General features: G+C 43.3%; 1 protein-coding gene across 1 annotated transcript in view; it reads left to right on the forward strand.

Annotated features, from left to right (window-relative positions):
* GAS2L2 (growth arrest specific 2 like 2) overlaps window positions 1–17593 on the forward strand; it is a 57744-nt gene that overhangs the window by 8689 nt on the left and 31462 nt on the right. Inside the window, exons 2-3 of the mRNA XM_073615220.1 lie at window positions 3739–4242; window positions 12348–12592. Coding sequence (XP_073471321.1) covers window positions 3825–4242; window positions 12348–12592 — 663 coding nt within the window. The 5' untranslated portion in view covers window positions 3739–3824. The remainder of the gene's footprint in view (window positions 1–3738; window positions 4243–12347; window positions 12593–17593) is intronic.

Here is a 17593-nt window from a genome sequence, read left to right on the forward strand (position 1 = left end):
AATGGGTCAAAAGTGTCCGAACTGTCCGTCCCAATACCGCTAAAAATTGCATATCCTAGCCATTACTAGTAAAAAAAAAAATAATAATAATAAAAATGCCATAAATCTTTCCCATAATTTGTAGATGCTATAACGTTTGTGCAAAGCAATTAATATACGCTTATTGCGATTTTTTTACCAAAAATATGTAGAAGAATATAAATTGGCCTAAACTGAGGAAGAAATTTTTTTTTTTAAAACATTTTTGGGGGTATTTACTATAGCAAAAAGTAAAAAATATAGTTTTTTCAAAATTGTTGCTCTTTTGTTTTGTTTGTAAAACAAAAAAAGAAAAACCACAGAGGTAAATACCACCAAAAAAAAAGCTGTATTTGTGGGGAAAAAAGGACATCAATTTTGTTTGGGTACAGCGTCGCACGACCGCGCAATTGTCAGTTAAAGCGACGCAGGGCCGTATCGCAAAAAATGGCCTGGTCATTAAGCAGCCAAATCTTCAGGTCTGTAAGTGGTTAATAAATAATAATTAACCTCTAACCTTAAAAATATTAAATACATTATTATTATTATTATTATTATTAATAATAATAATAATAATAATAATAATAATAATAATAATAATAATAATAAAATAACAATAAACACCCAAACTTGAACAAAAAATACATTAATAATAATTTATTTTGTGTTAGGGTTAGGGTGTTTAGTTATTTATTATTATTTTTTTTTTTTTAAGGGGTAAAGTTAAGGGGTAATTATTTATTTATTTTTAATTAGTATTAAATTATTGAATTTATTTATTTTTTACTTATGATTTTTATTTATTTGTGTATTTATTTTACATTTATTTATTCATTTTTTTACTCAAACCCCTTACCCCTTAACGAAAAAACATCATAATAAATTAAAGGGGTTGTAAAGGTTTGTGTTTTTTCACCTTAATGCATCCTATGCATTAAGGTGAAAAAACACCTGTCAGTGATCGGCCCCCCAACCCCCCCCCCTGTTTTACTTACCTGAACCCTCAAACTTGTGCCACAGGGACGTGCCGTCTCTCTGCTAGGGGGTTCTCGGCTGTTGATTGGATAGATCAGGGATCCTCAAACCACGGCCCTCCAGCTGTTGTGGAACTACACATCCCATGAGGCATTGTAAAACTCTGACATTCACAGACATGACTAGGCATGGTGGGAATTGTAGTTCCTGAACAACTGGAGGGCCATAGTTTGAAGACCCTTGGGATAGATTGATAGCAGCGCAGCCCTTGGATCCTGCTGCTGTCAATCAAATCCAATGACACGGCCGCCGGGGGGGGGGGGTGGGGCCGAGTCCTGTATTCAGCATCTATGGACGCCAGATGCTGGACTCAGGAGCACGCCTGCAAGGTAACCCCCCAGGAGAGCGCTTCTCCTAGGGGGTTATCTGATGCGGGGAGGAGCCGAGAGAGCCGCCGAGGGACCCCAGAAGACTAGGATCGGGCCACTCTGTGCAAAACGAGCTGCACAGTGGAGGTAAGTATGACATGTTTGTTATTTAAAAAAAAAAAATTACCTTTAGTGTCACTTTAAAAATACCGTATATACTCGAGTATAAGTCGTTCCGAGTATAAGTCGAGGCCCCTAATTTACCACAAAAAACTGGGAAAAATTTATTGACCCGAGTATAAGACGAGGGTGAGAAATGCGGAGCGTCAACAATGCCCATCTGCATCTGCCTGCCTCCCTGTGTCCTGTGCAGCCTACCTGTACCCTGTGCATGTGTCCTGTGTCCTGTATATGTGCATGTGTCCTGTACATGTGTGTCCTGTACATGTGTGTCCTGTACATGTGTCTTGTGTCCCTGTGTTCCTGTGTGCATGTGTCCTGTACATGTCCTGTGTGCATGTGCAGCCTACCTGTGTCCGGTGCAGCCTCCCTGTGGCGATCTCCATCCTCCCTGTGGCGATCTCCATCCTCAAACGGCGGCCGGCGTGTGATGATAGTGTTCGGCGGCCATTCCACAGTTCAAAAGCCGCGCCTCCTCCTCGTCTGTGATAGGCTGATCGCTGACTGCCTATCACGGACATTCTCTCATTCTCATACCACGGACGAGGATGAGAGAATGTCCGTGATAGGCTGTACACTGACAGCTGTTCAGCCTATCACAGACGAGCAGGAGGCGCGGCTTTTGAAAGCTGGAATAGCCGCCGAACACTATCATCACACGCCGGCCGCCGTCTGCCTGCATGACACGCTGATCATGCAGACAGACGGCGGTGACTCCAGTATAAGTCGAGGGGGGGACTTTCAGCCCAAAAAAAAGGGCTGAAAAATGTGACTTATACTCGAGTATATACGGTAATAAAAGAACAAATACAAGCTAATGGAAAAGGTAAAGAAGCTGAAATACCTAGCAACAAATGATGCAACAGATAATAATTTTCTCTATTGGCTAATAAAAAAATGCCAAAGCCCAAAAACGCTGCATACAAACGCGATGATCGCATGAAAAAACACATGAAAAAACGCTCAAAGACGATACGCTCAGGTATGAATGCAGCCTAAAGCCGTGTACACACGGGCAGACTTTTCAGCATCAAAGGTCCGACGGACTTTCGACAGACTTTTGACGGACTTCCGACGGACTTTTGAACAAACGGACTTGCCTACACACGATCACACCAAAGTCCGATGGATTCGTACATGATGACATACGACTGGACTAAAATAAGGAAGTTCATAGCCAGTAGCCAATAGCTGCCCTTGCGTCGGTTTTCGTCCGTCGGACTAGCATACAGACAAACGGATTTTTCAACCGGACTCGAATCCGTCGGAAAGATTTGAAACATGTTTTTAATCTAAAGTCCGTCTGATTTTTGACCGAAAAAGTCCGCTGAAGGTCCGATGAAGACCACAAACGGTCGGATTGTCTGACGGATTCATTCCGTCGGACCAGTCTGGTCGAAAAGTTCACTTGTGTGTACACGGCATTAGGGTGTCTATACTAACTCTTCCACTCTATCTATGGAGGAGCAACGTAGCCACCCTTGGACAGTAGCATTTTCAGCCTGTGCCTGGTCTTACCAGTGACAGACTGCATCAGTTATGCAATGCTTTCTTTTCCCCACAGTTCAACTTTAAACTGGTTGTTTTTGACGCAGAAAGTCTATATAAATATTTTATATGGAAATAACCAGATCCAAGACCAAGTGCTTCTAGCAGGGGCTGTTTAAACCTAACGCCTACCACAATACCTTTTCTATTCCAGTTCCTATTCCCGTCTCTGAGATTTTTGAGCCAATTTCAGACAATTCTCAACAAGCTGTATGGGGTTATATTTTTGTGCAGTACATATAATTGAAAGAGCAATGTGTTATATTAAAACTGACATGGTTATAGAGGAGAGAAAGGTGCTATAGAAAAAAATAAAATAAATAAGGGGCGCCCTCCAGAAATATTGAGCATATTGTTGTTTTCACAAAAGCAAACCTGACTTTCCTTGAATTGGTTATATATTACATTTTGATGTACTATTAATGGAAATCCTATTAGATGAATAGTGCATTACTGATACATCTTTTTCTTAAAACAGTCTTTATGCTGCCCAGCAGAAGTCAGCTAGTTACAGTGCTTGAGAATGGATAGCAAAGGTATAGCTGCAGGTTTCCATCATATTTCACTCTAGTTCAAATAGAAGAGGTTTGATAAGTAGATAGTGGTAAATGTGCATTTAATCTTCATAGCATTTGCTGGTCTCTTTCAGATATGGCAGATAACATATCTCCACTATAAAAGAAGCCATATGGGATATGATGGTGATGATGGAGAATCACGCTTTAGAAGACTTAGATGTGTAACTGGATTTTCACTACAGTAGTTCAGTTCAAACAAATAGAACAACAGCAAAAAATGTCATCTTATCAAGGGGGTGTGGTGCGGAGCATCCGGCCTTTTAAGTCCAGTGAACAGTACCTGTATGCCATGAAAGAGGACTTGGCCGAGTGGCTGAAGGATCTTTACAACCTGGAAATAGATGTAGATAACTTCTTTGAAGTCTTGGAAAATGGCTCTATCATTTGTTACCACGCCAATAATGTGACGGATACCGCTTGTGCCTTTGCTGTGGAATACCCTGACTTGGCAAAGAAACTTCGGCTTCCAAAAACAGGAGTAACATTCAATGCAATGGCCCAACCTGGAACCTTCCTTGCAAGGGATAATGTATCCAACTTCATCCAATGGTCGAGGAAGGAAATGGACATAAAAGGTAAATAGTACTGGTTGTGTAACTACATTCAAGTGTAACTTACAAAGGCTGCAATTATTTGATCTGCAGACTTAACTGACTTGCAAAATGCAAAACTATGTCTTGTTTTTGAAAGAGTGGCAAATATAAGGTTACATTACATAAAGCATACTACGCATTTTTTTTTTATTTTTTTTTTTTTTTCTTCAAAAGTAAATTGGGCCTTAATGTGATTCTAAAGTCTTGTTTTTTTTTCTATTAAAATAACAAACATGTTATACTTACCTGCTCTGTGTAGAGGTTTTTGCACAGGGCAGCCCAGATCCTGCACTTCTCTGGTCCCTGGCTGGAGCTCCTGGCTCCTACCTCCTCTTGAGTGCCCCCACAGCAAGCACCAGTTTGGTTACCTTAGAAGTAGATGGTTGATTTTAAATTACCTTTCCTTTGTGTGAATCATCAGGAGAAAGCTACTAATTTATACCATTTCATGATAAGGGAAATTGGGGTAAGGCTCTCAGTAACCATTTAGGTGGCACTGAGTTGGGAGCACACCTCTTTGTGTAAATGTGGTGGTGCAAGAAGTGTGTGGGGAGTAGGGAAAGGCCAGAATCTGTCAGCTTTTTAATTGCTGTCTGTGTTTCCCTTGTAGATTTCCCACAATTCATGTCTGGTAATATTGTTGTCACCAAGATAGTGATTAAAGGAACAATTCTCTAACAAGGCCCTAGATCACAGTAAAATTGACAGAGGCTCTAAACCTTCCCACCCCATCCTAAACTAAAACTAATCTAAAACAATAACATTATATTTTTGGTTTAAAAGAATCATTACAGTGTTATAGATCTTTAAATTGTATGTAAAGCCATTTTTTTTTGGGGGGGGGGGGGGGGATACAGTAGGGACTTCCCGTCCTGCAACAGGAAATCAGGAAATGAGAGGAAAGCCCACCAAAGCGAGAGGGTCCCTACACTGACAGCTGTCTTCAGAAAGATTTGCCTTCACGTCTTGCTATGGTCACAGCTCAAAATGTTTGGATTCCCCCTCACTTTCTGTATTTGTGACCATGGTCACAAGGACAAAGAGAGGAAGAAAATCTCATCAGTGGGAACAAGGACAGCAATAAAAACTTAATGTAATAGGTCAAAGAGAGTGCTAAATTAAAAACCCTTAAGCCTAGTACACACGATCAAAAAATCAAACAATAAATACCACTTTTGAAGCAATCGTACGATAATCTGATCATTAGTACACAGCTTTTGAGAGCCGACCACGAGAGTTCATCTGAAATTATCCCAAGGGACAAACATGAAAAATTTTCTCGTACGATTTTTGTTTAATCAGTACAGTATTCCTCTGGAAAAAAAATCTGAAGAGCAACACCATGCATGCTCATTAACAAAAGAATATATTACAATACAATACAACACATTACATCACTTCCGAAGTTGTATTCTGTCATATGAGAATTTTTAGTTTAGTAACCGCTTCATTTTTTATATCAACCCCTTCCCGCCGACCGTACGCAGATGTGCGTACTCGGCTTTCCGAGGTTATACCGGGATGATGCCTGCAGCTGCAGGCATCATCCCGGTACCGTTGTTTAGAGCCGGCGATCGGCTTTCCTGGTATAACAACCGATGCAGCTAAAAGCTGCTCGGCTGTTATACCGGAGCAGCGGGAGGGGACGTTCCCCCCGGCTCTTACTGGGCCTCCCGTTCGATCGGGAGGCCCGGTGACCAATCGGCTGCCTCCGGCGGCTGGGGGCGGGCTGGAACGAAGTTGTGGAAGGCTTCATTCCAGCCTTCTTATTGTAAACGCGGAATCGACGTCATGACGTCACTTCCCGTTTACTCGGCTGCCAATGGCGCCGGTTTTAAAAAAAAAACACAGTATTCAGAATCGCCATTTTCGGCGATCTGAATACTTTGAAGTGCAAAGGAGTGATCGGGGGTCCCTCCATAAAGAGTACCTGTCACCACCTATTACTGTCACAAGGGATGTTTACATTCCTTGTGACAGCAATAAAAGTTATCAATTTTTTTTTTTTTAACACAATTTCTAAATATAAAAATAAATAAAATAAATAAGAAAAAATTTTTTTTAAAGCTCCCCCGTCCCTGCGAGCTCGCGCAGCAAAGAAAACGCATACGGAAGTCGCGCCCGCATATGTAAACGGTGGTCAAACCACACATGTGAGGTATTGCCGCGATTGTCAGAGCGAGAGCAATAATTCTAGTACTAGACCTCCTCTGTAACTCTAACCTGGTAACCGTAAAAAAAAAATTAAAGCGTCGCCTATGGAAATTCTTAGGTACCCTAGTTTGTCGCCATTCAACGAGTGCGTGCAATTATAAAGCATGACATGTTTGGTATCTATTTACTTGGCGTAACATCATCTTTCACGTTATACAAAAAAAGTGGGGTAACTTTACTGTTTGGTTTTTTTCAAATTCATGAAAGTGTCCCTTTTCCCAAAAATTTGCGTTTAAAACACCGCTGCACAAATACCGTGTGATATAAAATATTGCAACGATCTCCATTTTATTCTCTAGATTCTCTGCTAAAAAATATACATAATGTTTGGGGGTTCTAAGTAATTTTAAGTAATTTTCTAGATTTTAACTTGTAAACACCAAATTTCAAAAATAGGCTTAGTCATGAAAGGGTTAAAATAGCATGCAAAAAAACAAGACAAAACTACAATCTTTCGTCCGATATTCTCATTGTGTGTACAAGGCTTTAGGAGGAGTCCAAAGTCTTTATTGTTAAACTGGTTACAACAAGCAGGGCAAAGGACACCCAACATGCTTCAGGGGCTTCTTGCTATTTTTACTTTGAACACCAGCGCTAACTGTTGTTTGTGACATCTTCTGCCTGCAAATCGGTCTGCTTAGGGGTATTGTTTTAATCAATTTAATATTTTGCCAATTCACTCAGCCCTGATGAAGAGGGATTGTTTGTGGCCCCTGAAACAAGTTGGATGTCCTTTAGTTGGCCAAAAAAATTACAATAAAATTGAAAAAAAAAACCATTTCAACTTCTTTTTAATGTAATGGATAACTAACTGAAAAAAGTCAGCAATGCTAGACAAAGAATACTGTGAAAATAAAGAAAAATTCCAGTCTTTTGGTTAGTTAGCTTTGCCACTCACTGTGTGAATATATGAAAATCGCCCCTGCTTTACAATTTCATTTCCATAACAGCATTAGAGGTGGTCTGTGTAAGTATCTTTCCATTCAGCAGAATTGATTTTTGCTCACTCTTATTAACTGTTAAGTGTATTGATAGAAAATAGTAAAACAAATGTAAAGTTATCTAGGTTTTCCATTTTCTTCCTATAATTCCTGTCACTTCTAAATAGTGATATGTTAGTCTAATACTTCCATAGCTGTGTCTGGTAACGAGAATATGCTTTACAAGCATATGGATATGTGAAATACCGCGCCAATCCAACACGTCAAGATAGCAGCCAACACTACAATACGACTAAAATTGTGCACAATAACTAAATGTTTAAAAGTGTAGCGCTAAAGTGGAAACAATGTGAAAAAGATGTGTAAAAAAAAATATGTAAGGGTTTAGGATAGAGAGAGGTCAATTCACATTTGAAGGAACAAATGACCTCGTCTGATCCTAAACCTAAAGAATATGTATACTGAATAGTGAAATGAATGCAGGTGTAAAATCAAATATCACCACATCTACAAACACATGAGATGCTCTTTCTTCTCAGAAAAGGCACAAACAATCACAAAAAAATTATATAGTAAGTTATAACGACAAATTCTTGACTGAAATGTCCAAATTTTTGGGAGTGAAAAAATATATAAATAGTGTCAAAAGTGTCCACAATATTGGTGGGGAGATTTGACTCCCAGGTAAACAGTATAAACATAAGAAATTAGTCCATATAATATATAGTGTAGTTGACCCAAATTGAATCCAAGGCAGGTAACATCACAATAAAAAATCCAAATCAGAGTAAGGGATAGAATACTCTTACCGACTTCGGTGGACTCACAGGCCGTGGGCGGTGAGTCAAATAGGCTTGTACTGTCTCAAGATGGATGACAGTGTAAGAATGGTTTATACACCGGAAGATTTCCTCCTCAAATGGGGGGCCAGGAACCTGCCCAGAAGGTCTGCGCGGTCACCGTCTTTGTCAGCAAGCATGGACCATGTATACAAGCATATTCTGACATGAAATGCTCCAACAAACAAAAGGCCCAATGCAAGTTTGTTAATGCACATACACTATATTACCAAAAGTATTGGGACGCCTGCCTTTATACTCACATGAACTTTAATGGCATTCCGGTCTTAGTCCGGTTCAATACAGACTTTGCTCACCCTTTGCAGCTATAACAGCTTCAACTCTTCTGGGAAGGCTGTCCACAAGGTTTAGGAGTGTGTCTATAGGAATGATGATATTTACAAACTGTGCAGCGCTATAATGCCCACTACTTAAATATTTACTCTGTGCAATAAATGATGTGAACAAAAAAAATATAATATAAAATGCTCATGTCAAGAACAAACGGCATCAAATCTGTGCAATCAAAGCAGAAAAAAGGTGTCCATGCAAATAGAAGAAACAGCCTTCTCCACATGAGCAGGATCCACACAGCGGTGTTTATTACTCCCAAAGTGCTCAAAATTAGTGAAGACAAATATTTCACCGTGAGGTACTCCAGGAGTAATCTCACCTGATGTAATGCGACCACTACAACCAAGTAGGTCCAGAAACAGCTTTTTAGCCTCTCCAGGGCTATAAAATAGCGCATTCCGAGCCTTTCTCCACTATCTCCTCTCATATGGCCCGTAACATCCACAGTATATACAAAAGGAAAATCTAATAGTCTTTATATCATTTAAACAAGCAATTTATTGAATGCACAAAAGCACAGGGTACTCACATTTCACAGGTGCTAGTTTATACCAAGCATAAAAATTCTGTTTTAAAAGGGCTCTCCCTCACTCTACACAAGCCTTGCAGACAAGATTGCTGGTAGCCAGCTCCATGCTAGTTCCAAGTGTTGTCACTGTCTGTGATCTCACCTACGCATGTCAACACAGGGTTACGTGTCTTCCTCAGGGGGATTGGTGTACTGAAAGCACCAGTTAAATGTGTGTAACCTGTACTTTTGTGTATTCAATAAATGTTACGGGCCATCTGAGAGGAGATAGTGGAGAGGAGGCTTAGAATGTGCTATTTTATAGCCCTGGAGAGGCTAAAAAGCTGTTTCTGATTACATCAGGTGAGATTACTCCTGGAGGGGGGGGGGGGGGGGCACCACACAGTGATATATTTGTCTTCACCAATTTTGAGCAGTAAAGGAGCAGATGGAGTAATAGACACCGCTGTGTGGATCCTACTGGAGGAAGCTGTTTCTTCTATTTGCATGGACACATTTTTTTCTGTTTTGATTGTACAGGTTTGATGCTGTTCTTTTTGACATGTGCATTTTATATTATAGTTTTTTGTTCACATCATTTATTGCACAGAGTATATATTTAATTAGTGTACAATTGGGTACTATAGCGCTGCACATTTTGTAAATACCATCAGTCTTTGTAACACATCAATGGGATTGTGAATAGTGTCTGTGGCTTTTTCATCTATTATAGATCTTTATTTTACACAATTGTATTAGTAGCACGCAAGTGTAATTGTTATATTTGTCTATGGGAATATTTGACCATTCTTCCAGAAGCGCATTTGTGAGATCAGGCACTGATGTGGACGAGAAGGCCTGGCTCGCAGTGTCCGCACTAATTCATCACAAAAGTGTTTTATCAGGTTGAGGTTGAGACTCTGTGCAGGCCAGTCAAGTTCCTCCACCCCAAACTCGCTCATCCATATCTTTATGGACTTTGCTTGTGCACTGGTGTGCAGTCATGTTGGAACAGGAAGGGGCTATCCCCAAACTGTTCCCAAAAAGTTGGGAGTTGGACATTGTTTAAAATGTCTTGGTATTCTGATGCCTTAAGAGTTCCCTTCACTGGAACTTAGGGGCCAAGCCCAAACCCTGAAAAACAACCCCACACCAAAAACCCCCCTCCACCAAATGATTTGGACCAGTGCACAAAGCAAAGTCCATAAAGACATGGATGAGGGAGTTTGGGGTGGAGGAACTTGACTGGCCTGCACTGACCTCAGCCCAATAGATGCACTTCTGGAAGAATGGTCAAACATTCCCATAGACACACTCCTAAACCTTGTGGACAGCCTTCCCAGAAGAGTTGAAGCTGTTATAGCTGCAAAGGGTGGGCCAACTCAATATTGAACCCTACAGACTAAGACTGGGATGCCATTAAAGTTTATGTGTGTGTAAAGACAGGTGTCCCAAATCTTTTGGTAATATAGTTATGTTTCCCTTTCACTTCACTTCTCCTGTTTTAATATTAATTGGTTTATTTTTTCTGTCAGTTTTGCACATGGAAATGTACATGAATATGATGTGCAAAAATGTCTGTAGTTCATGAAAAAAACAAGAAAAAAAAAAACACATGACCTTATTTGTACAATACAATGCTCTCATCTAAGACTAAGCCACGTAGGCTGTGGACATGATGTGACTCCCAATCCACACTTATAATCCTTAATCAGCATATTTTTTCAGCTCCAAGATCTTTAAGCTATGTCAGGGATATGCAATTAGCGGACCTCCAGCTGTTGCAAAACTACAATTCCCATCATGCTTCTGCCTCTTGATGTCATGCTTGTGGCTGTCAGAGTCTTGCTATGCCTCAAGGGACTTGTAGTTCTGCAACAGCTTGAGGTCCGCTAATTGCATATCCCTGAGCTATGTGATTGGGGCAGGGATTAGGTTAAAGGACAAATGTGTCTTTAGCCTGCCTAAAACTCTAAGTGAAACCACAGGACACCCGTGACTTCCTTTGATGTTAGATTAATAAAAGTGATAAGATTTATAAAGTGATTGTAAAGTCTCGTTTTTTTTTTTTTCAATAAAAATAACAAACATGTTATACTTACCTGCCCTGTTCAGTGGATTTGCATAGAGCAGCCTGGATCCTCCTCTTTTTGGGTCCCTTTTCGGCTCTCCTGGCCCCTCCCTCCCTTTAAGTGCCCCCACAGCAAGCAGCTCGCTATGGGGGCACCCGAGCCAAGGAGCAGCTCTGTGTATCCATTCAGACACAGAGCTGTGTTTCCCCCGCCGCCCTCTCTCTCCTCATTGGCTAACTGACTTACTGACTGACAGCAGAGGGAGCCATTATCGCCACTGCTGAGTCTCAGCAAATGAGGAGGGGAGTCCCGGATGGCCGACATCGCTGGATAGAGATGGGGCTCAGGTAAGTATTAGGGGGCTGCTACACACAGAAGGCCTTTTATCTTCATGCATAGAATGCATGAATATAAAAAAAACCTTCTGCCTTTACAACTCCTTTAAAGCAGCATTTTCCTTGTGTGTGGCTTTATTACTTCTTCTTATCAAATTCAGCCTTTGATTAGGCAACATATCTGATTAAACAACAAAATTTGCATAGAGCCAAATTACCCAAAAAAGTAATCATTGCAACTTACAGGATTCAGTTAAGTTTTAGTAAAACAGATTTTTGCTGTTGTGTGCAGGGCCGGCGCTACCACTAGGCAGCCGCCTAGGGCACAGCCATGGCTGCTGGTTTCCCCACGGCCAGTACTCCAGCAGTGTGTTTTTTTACACACTCCCAGCCGCTGTACCGGATGGAAGTGTGTGCACTTCAGTAAAGCCAACTATAGGCTTTCAATGTGGAAGTGATACAAGCGACTCTTAAGCTGCTGATCACTTCCACAATGTGCCACCCTTCCCTGCGAGACCCCCCGCCATATTTACCGGACACCGCTATCCCACCTGTGGGCCCAGTGTGGTCATGGGGGCCCTGGAAAGGACGGTAGAAGCTCCACAGACGTCCGTCCACTAAGTCTCCCTCATGAGCAAAGACCAGGAAGTGACGTGCATGAATTGAATTCATTTTTTTTTTTTTTGGGGGGGTGCAAGTAGCTGGTCTTGCCTAGGGCACAAAATAGTCTAGCATCGCACCCTGGTTGTGTGACAATTGACTGAACTGTATGTTGCTGTCCACATTGGTTGACATCTTAAAATGACAATTTTGCTTTCCTTTAGAAGTCCTGATGTTTGAGACAGAGGATCTAGTTCTAAGGAAAAATGAGAAAAACTTTATCCTGTGCCTGCTGGAGCTGGCCCGACGAGCATCACGCTTCGGTATGAGTGCCCCCATGCTTATTCAAATGGAGGAGCAGATAGAAGAAGAGATCCGGGAGGAACTAGAACTGCCTCCAGTCGAAATCCCACTACCTAAACCACAACCTCAAAAAAAACTATGTGACTTTAAGAATCTGGACCAAATGGTAAGCCGAATAGAAAAAAATTCACAATAAATAAACTGCACTAAAATGACATAAATATATGATTAATGTGTTGTAGTATAAAATAGTATACATTTTGGATCAATGTGTTGGCTGCAGTGGATAGAACTGTTTCTTGATAACTGTGCATTAGAAGTTTGTGTTTTTTTAATAACCTTTGATACAAAAGAGAGAGGACCTTACCTTGTTGTCTGTGTCTTAGCAGGAATGAGCCCTGAGTCTTGTATTTACTAATGAGGAGTAGGGGGTACTACTGGCTGCTTTGGTTTTTAGTTTTGTAATGCCTCCTTGTTAATGTAGCTGTAAACCCCCAGACATGAAATATGAACAAATCATATCCCTCTATAGCAGTGGTCATCAACCCTGTCCTCAGGGCCCACTAACAGGCCAGGTTTTATGTATTACCTTGGGGAGATGTAGACTAGAATACTGTAATCACTGAGCAGCAAATGATATCATCTGTGATATATTTCAGTTATCTTGCAAACCTGGCCTATTAGTGGGTCCTGAGGACAGGGTTGATGACCACTGTTCTATAGTGTGTACTTGTCTTAATTAAGAGCACTATGCATTGTTTCTGTATTCTGCTTTGTTCTTCTGCTATCAGCGTAAGTCATTTCTAACAAGTTTTCCTGACACAAAGAGAAAAAAGTTGACAGGGGAGGGACCTCCAGCTGATTGATCGTCTTAGCTCTGCTCTTGTGTGAAGGAGGGTGTGTCCCTTCTCTCCAATCAGCTCTCAGAGCACTCCAAGTTGAGCTCTGCAGAGTATAACTTCAGCTCTCCGCCCCTTTTTCTGAACGCTCAGACAAGAAGGATAGGGTCTGGATTTTGAATGGATGTAGAAAAGAAAAGACTGCAGATTAACAGGTGCAACTTATGTAGGAGGATTTAATTCATCTCTGTGTATCACTTGAGACTAGTCACTTCACTGGGTATATGTAAGGGTTTACAACCACGTTAATAAAAATTGTGTGTAGTTTAGGCCCAGCAAACAAAATTCAGTCATTCGTGTTGATATACTAATGGCAAATAGTCTGTTCACTTTGGCAGGGAAATTGTTCTTTGCAGCAGGAATTTTCCTCAGAGTTTAGTGAATGAGATGAAGCTCTGCCAACTTCCATCATCCAAATCATGTGCAAGCAGAAATGCAGTTTTTAACTTTTCCCTGCATATGATTGGGTATTCTTTGTGTAGCGCTTACTTACCCTCAGAGGAGCCGCCTGGTACAGCAGGTTCTCTGTTCTCGCATGGCTCTGTGAAATGCTCCATCCCCTCTGACACACCTGGTGAGCTGAAGTACAGGTATACTACCACAACTATATTAGCACATAGTAAACAGGCTTAATACTACTTGATTTAAAATAATGTGAGTATATTATTTCTAGGCTGAATAAATAACAATACACACAAGCAATAAACAGGAAAACAAGTCCATTTGATAAATAAACTAACTGACTTGAATACTGGGCTTTAATATGGCAGTTAATCTAGACCACAGTGATATTAAGCAAACTTTAACTAGTATCAGCAGTAATGGTAAAGAGAAACATACCCAAAGAACAGCATAAACTAGTGAGCAGACAGTGACCCAGGGTGCACTCTTCCTGAGTTGAGTATAGGTATGGGTATATTTTCCTGAAAAAGGGGTACCCCTGTGAGACAATTGTATAGTATTAGGTGTATGACTTGTAAGCTAAACTGGTTAACTGGTTACAGACCGACCACTGTCGATATACGTTGCTACTTTAATATTAAATATGTTGTCATGGCAGCAGATAGCTGCCATAACCCCGGTATTTTTTTCAACGGCGGGCGGTTTGCTTTAAGCAGGGCTGGATTGGGACAAAAATTTGGCCCTGGACTTCATCCAGACCGGCCACTTTAATTCAATAAAATGCTGTTTGCCCACCCCCCCCCCCTTTAAAAATCACGCCCACCAAAAGGCCCCCACATCCATTATTGTATATCATGAGAGGGTGAGAGAGAGAGGTGGGAGTGAGAGAGAGAGGGAGGGTTGAGGGAAAAGGGGTAAGAGAGGGTGGGTGAGTGTAAGAGAGATGGGGGTAGAGTGTAAGAGAGAGGGGGTGGGTGAGTGTAACAGAGATGGGGGGTAGAGTGTAAGAGAGAGGGGGTGGGTGATTGCAAGAGAGAGGGAGGTGAGAGAGAGGGGGGCTGAGAGACAGAGGGGGGGTGCTGAGAGACAGGGGGAGCTGAGAGACAGGAGGGGGGTCTGAGAGAGATGGAGGTCTGAGAGACAGAGGGGGGGTCAGAGACAGGGGTCTGAGAGACAGTGGGGGAGTCTGAGAGACAGAGGGGTGTCTGAGATGGGGGTCTGAAAGACAGAGGGGGGCTGAGAGATGGGGGCTGAGAGAGACCACATAGCACTGTCCCTATTTGAAGTCCCTCCTCTGCTCCCCCCACAGTCTCAGTGTGCGGGCATGTATATGTAGGATGACGGGTACCTGATGGCCAGGAGCAGAAGCACTGAGTCTCCCTCTTGTTCCGGGGATGCTCTCGCTGCTCTGCTCCTTCCAGCGGCTCCTTGGCAGCCTCCGCCTCCCACATGTTCTCTTCCTCCGGGCCCCCAGTCAGCCTGTCCTCTGGCCCGGGCCGCAAGGGTTCTTGGAGCAGAGAGGAGGTGGAGGAATCGAGGTTCTGGGAGTGCCGGGGTGGCCGCGCCCGCTCCTGATCGCCTCTTCGGTGGTCAGGGAGGGGGTGGAGCTCTTCTCCCTCCTGGGCTCTCACATCTAACTGCCCTCCTCGCTGGCCACCTTCCCCAAATCCCCACCACTGTTTGCTACCATGCTCCCACTGCCGCCGAACTCTGCATCAAAAACGTCCCACTGAGCCATCGGCCCATAGTGCCAATGGCCAGTACATGCCTGGCTTTAAGATAAAAGTGGTCTTTGCGGTGGATTCGCCACAAGGTCACTTTTATCGATGACGAGAGAGGTGTCCGCTTACCGGAGCCGTTGGTAGCAGCGGAGACGATCCGATCCTTTCCCCTGATTGACAGGAAGTCAAGTTAGGGAATGATAGCCCCCATCCAACTCTGTGCCATTGGATGATGGGAGCGACAAAAAAAAGATTTTATTTTAATCCCAGATCTCACATTAAAGAGTTCCTGTCTTGCTTACATCCCTTGTAATAATTCATTTCAATGGGCAGGAGCGGTGGAGGAGTGGTATACACATCGCTCCTTCACAGCTCCAAAGATGCTGCTAACAGGACTGGGTGGGGATGTGTGGGTTGTGGAGACTGGAGGGATGGATGGTGCTCGGCATGGGTGGGGATGCGTGCGTTGTGGAGACTGGAGGGATGGATGGTGAACGGCATGGGTGGGGAAGCGTGCGTTGTGGAGACTGGAGGGATGGATGGTGATCGGCATGGGTGGGGATGCGTGCGTTGTGGAGACTGGAGGGATGGATGGTGATCGGCATGGGTGGGGACGCGTGCGTTGTGGAGACTGGAGGGATGGATGGTGATTGGCGTGGGTGGGGACGTGTGCGTTGTGGAGACTGGAGGGATGGATGGTGCTCGGCGTGAGTGGGGATGCGTGTGCTGTGGAGACTGGAGGGATGGAGTAGATGCTGGGTGCGGATGAAGATGATTGAGTTGCATTGTGAAAATGGATGAGGATGACTGTGGATGGGGATGAGAGTTACATAGTGAGGAGGTGGGCAATGTGCTCTCCAAAATGTAACTCATTTGCACCCAGAGTCATCCATTTTCGCAATGCAAATCAATTATAGGCAGCTAGTCAGCCTAAGACCCCTTTCACACTGCGGGCGTTTTTCAGGTGCTACAGCGCTAAAAATAGCGCCTTCATAGCGCCTGAAAAAAGCGGCTCCATTCACTCCAGTGTGAAAGCCTGCTCCTCCAATGCTCCTCCCCATTGAAATCAATGGGGCAGCACTGGGATGCCACCGTCAAAACGCTGCTCCGGCGGCATTTTGCGGGCGGATTTAACCCCTTTTCGGCTAACAGCGGGGGGTTAAAACCACCCCGCTAGCGGCCGAATGGCGTCACTAAAATGACGCTATTTTTAGCGCCGCTTTACAGCTGACGCCGGTAGTGGCACAGTGTGAAAGGGGTCTTAGGGTGTCCCATCCAAGAAGAAGGAGATAAATAAAGTCCCACTAAAATGTACAGACAGCACAGGGGGCACAGTCAGCAGTACCCATTAAATATTTGTGACTTACCCTCCATGCTGCACTCTCCAATCTGTTGTTGGTGTCTGTGTCCATGTGTACTGTTGACGAGCTGGCCACTCCCCCTGGCCCTGTCCTGCCCAATCACAGTCCCAGCTAATACTGTAGCAGACATTAGGCTCTGCCTTCGCAGGGATGGATAAGCAGAGAGCATTGACCGCGGTGAAAGAAATCTCTTCATGCTTTCTTTACTCCTCCTCTCCTCCAGCTAGCCAATAACCAGGGGGGGGTGGGGTGTGCTAGCAAAAATGTGCGATCATGTTCCCTTCTCCTCTCTTCAGCTGGCAGCTGAGAAGCGGGGGGATGCTGGTCAATCTGTCATTTTCTCTCCTCTCACCGGCAACACGCTGATTGTCGGGGGGTGGGGGTGCGACAGCTGGGCCCCTGGAGACGGCCGAGCAGATTGGAGCACCGGGAGCAGAGATGATCCGCCCCTGGGAGCCCCCCCACAGTGGCGGGGCCCTACGCAGCTTGCGTAGTGAGCGTATAGGGCGGATTGGCTCTGGTTGTGGCCAAAAAGCTCAATTTTGGTCTCATCACTCCAAATAACTTTTTGCCAGAAGGTTTGAGGCTTGTCTCTGTGCTGTTTGGCGTATTTTAAGTGAAAGTGGGATACTTTGTGGCATTTGCGTAGTAATTGCTTTCTTCTGGTGACTGGACCATGCAGCCCATCTTTCTTCAAGTGCCTCCTTATTGTGCATCTTGAAACAGCCACACCACATGTTTTCAGAGTGTCCTGAATTTCACTTGAAGTTATTTGTGGGGTTTT

This window comes from Aquarana catesbeiana, linkage group LG02, assembly GCF_042186555.1.
Source record: "Aquarana catesbeiana isolate 2022-GZ linkage group LG02, ASM4218655v1, whole genome shotgun sequence".
Taxonomy (NCBI): Eukaryota; Metazoa; Chordata; class Amphibia; order Anura; family Ranidae; genus Aquarana; species Aquarana catesbeiana.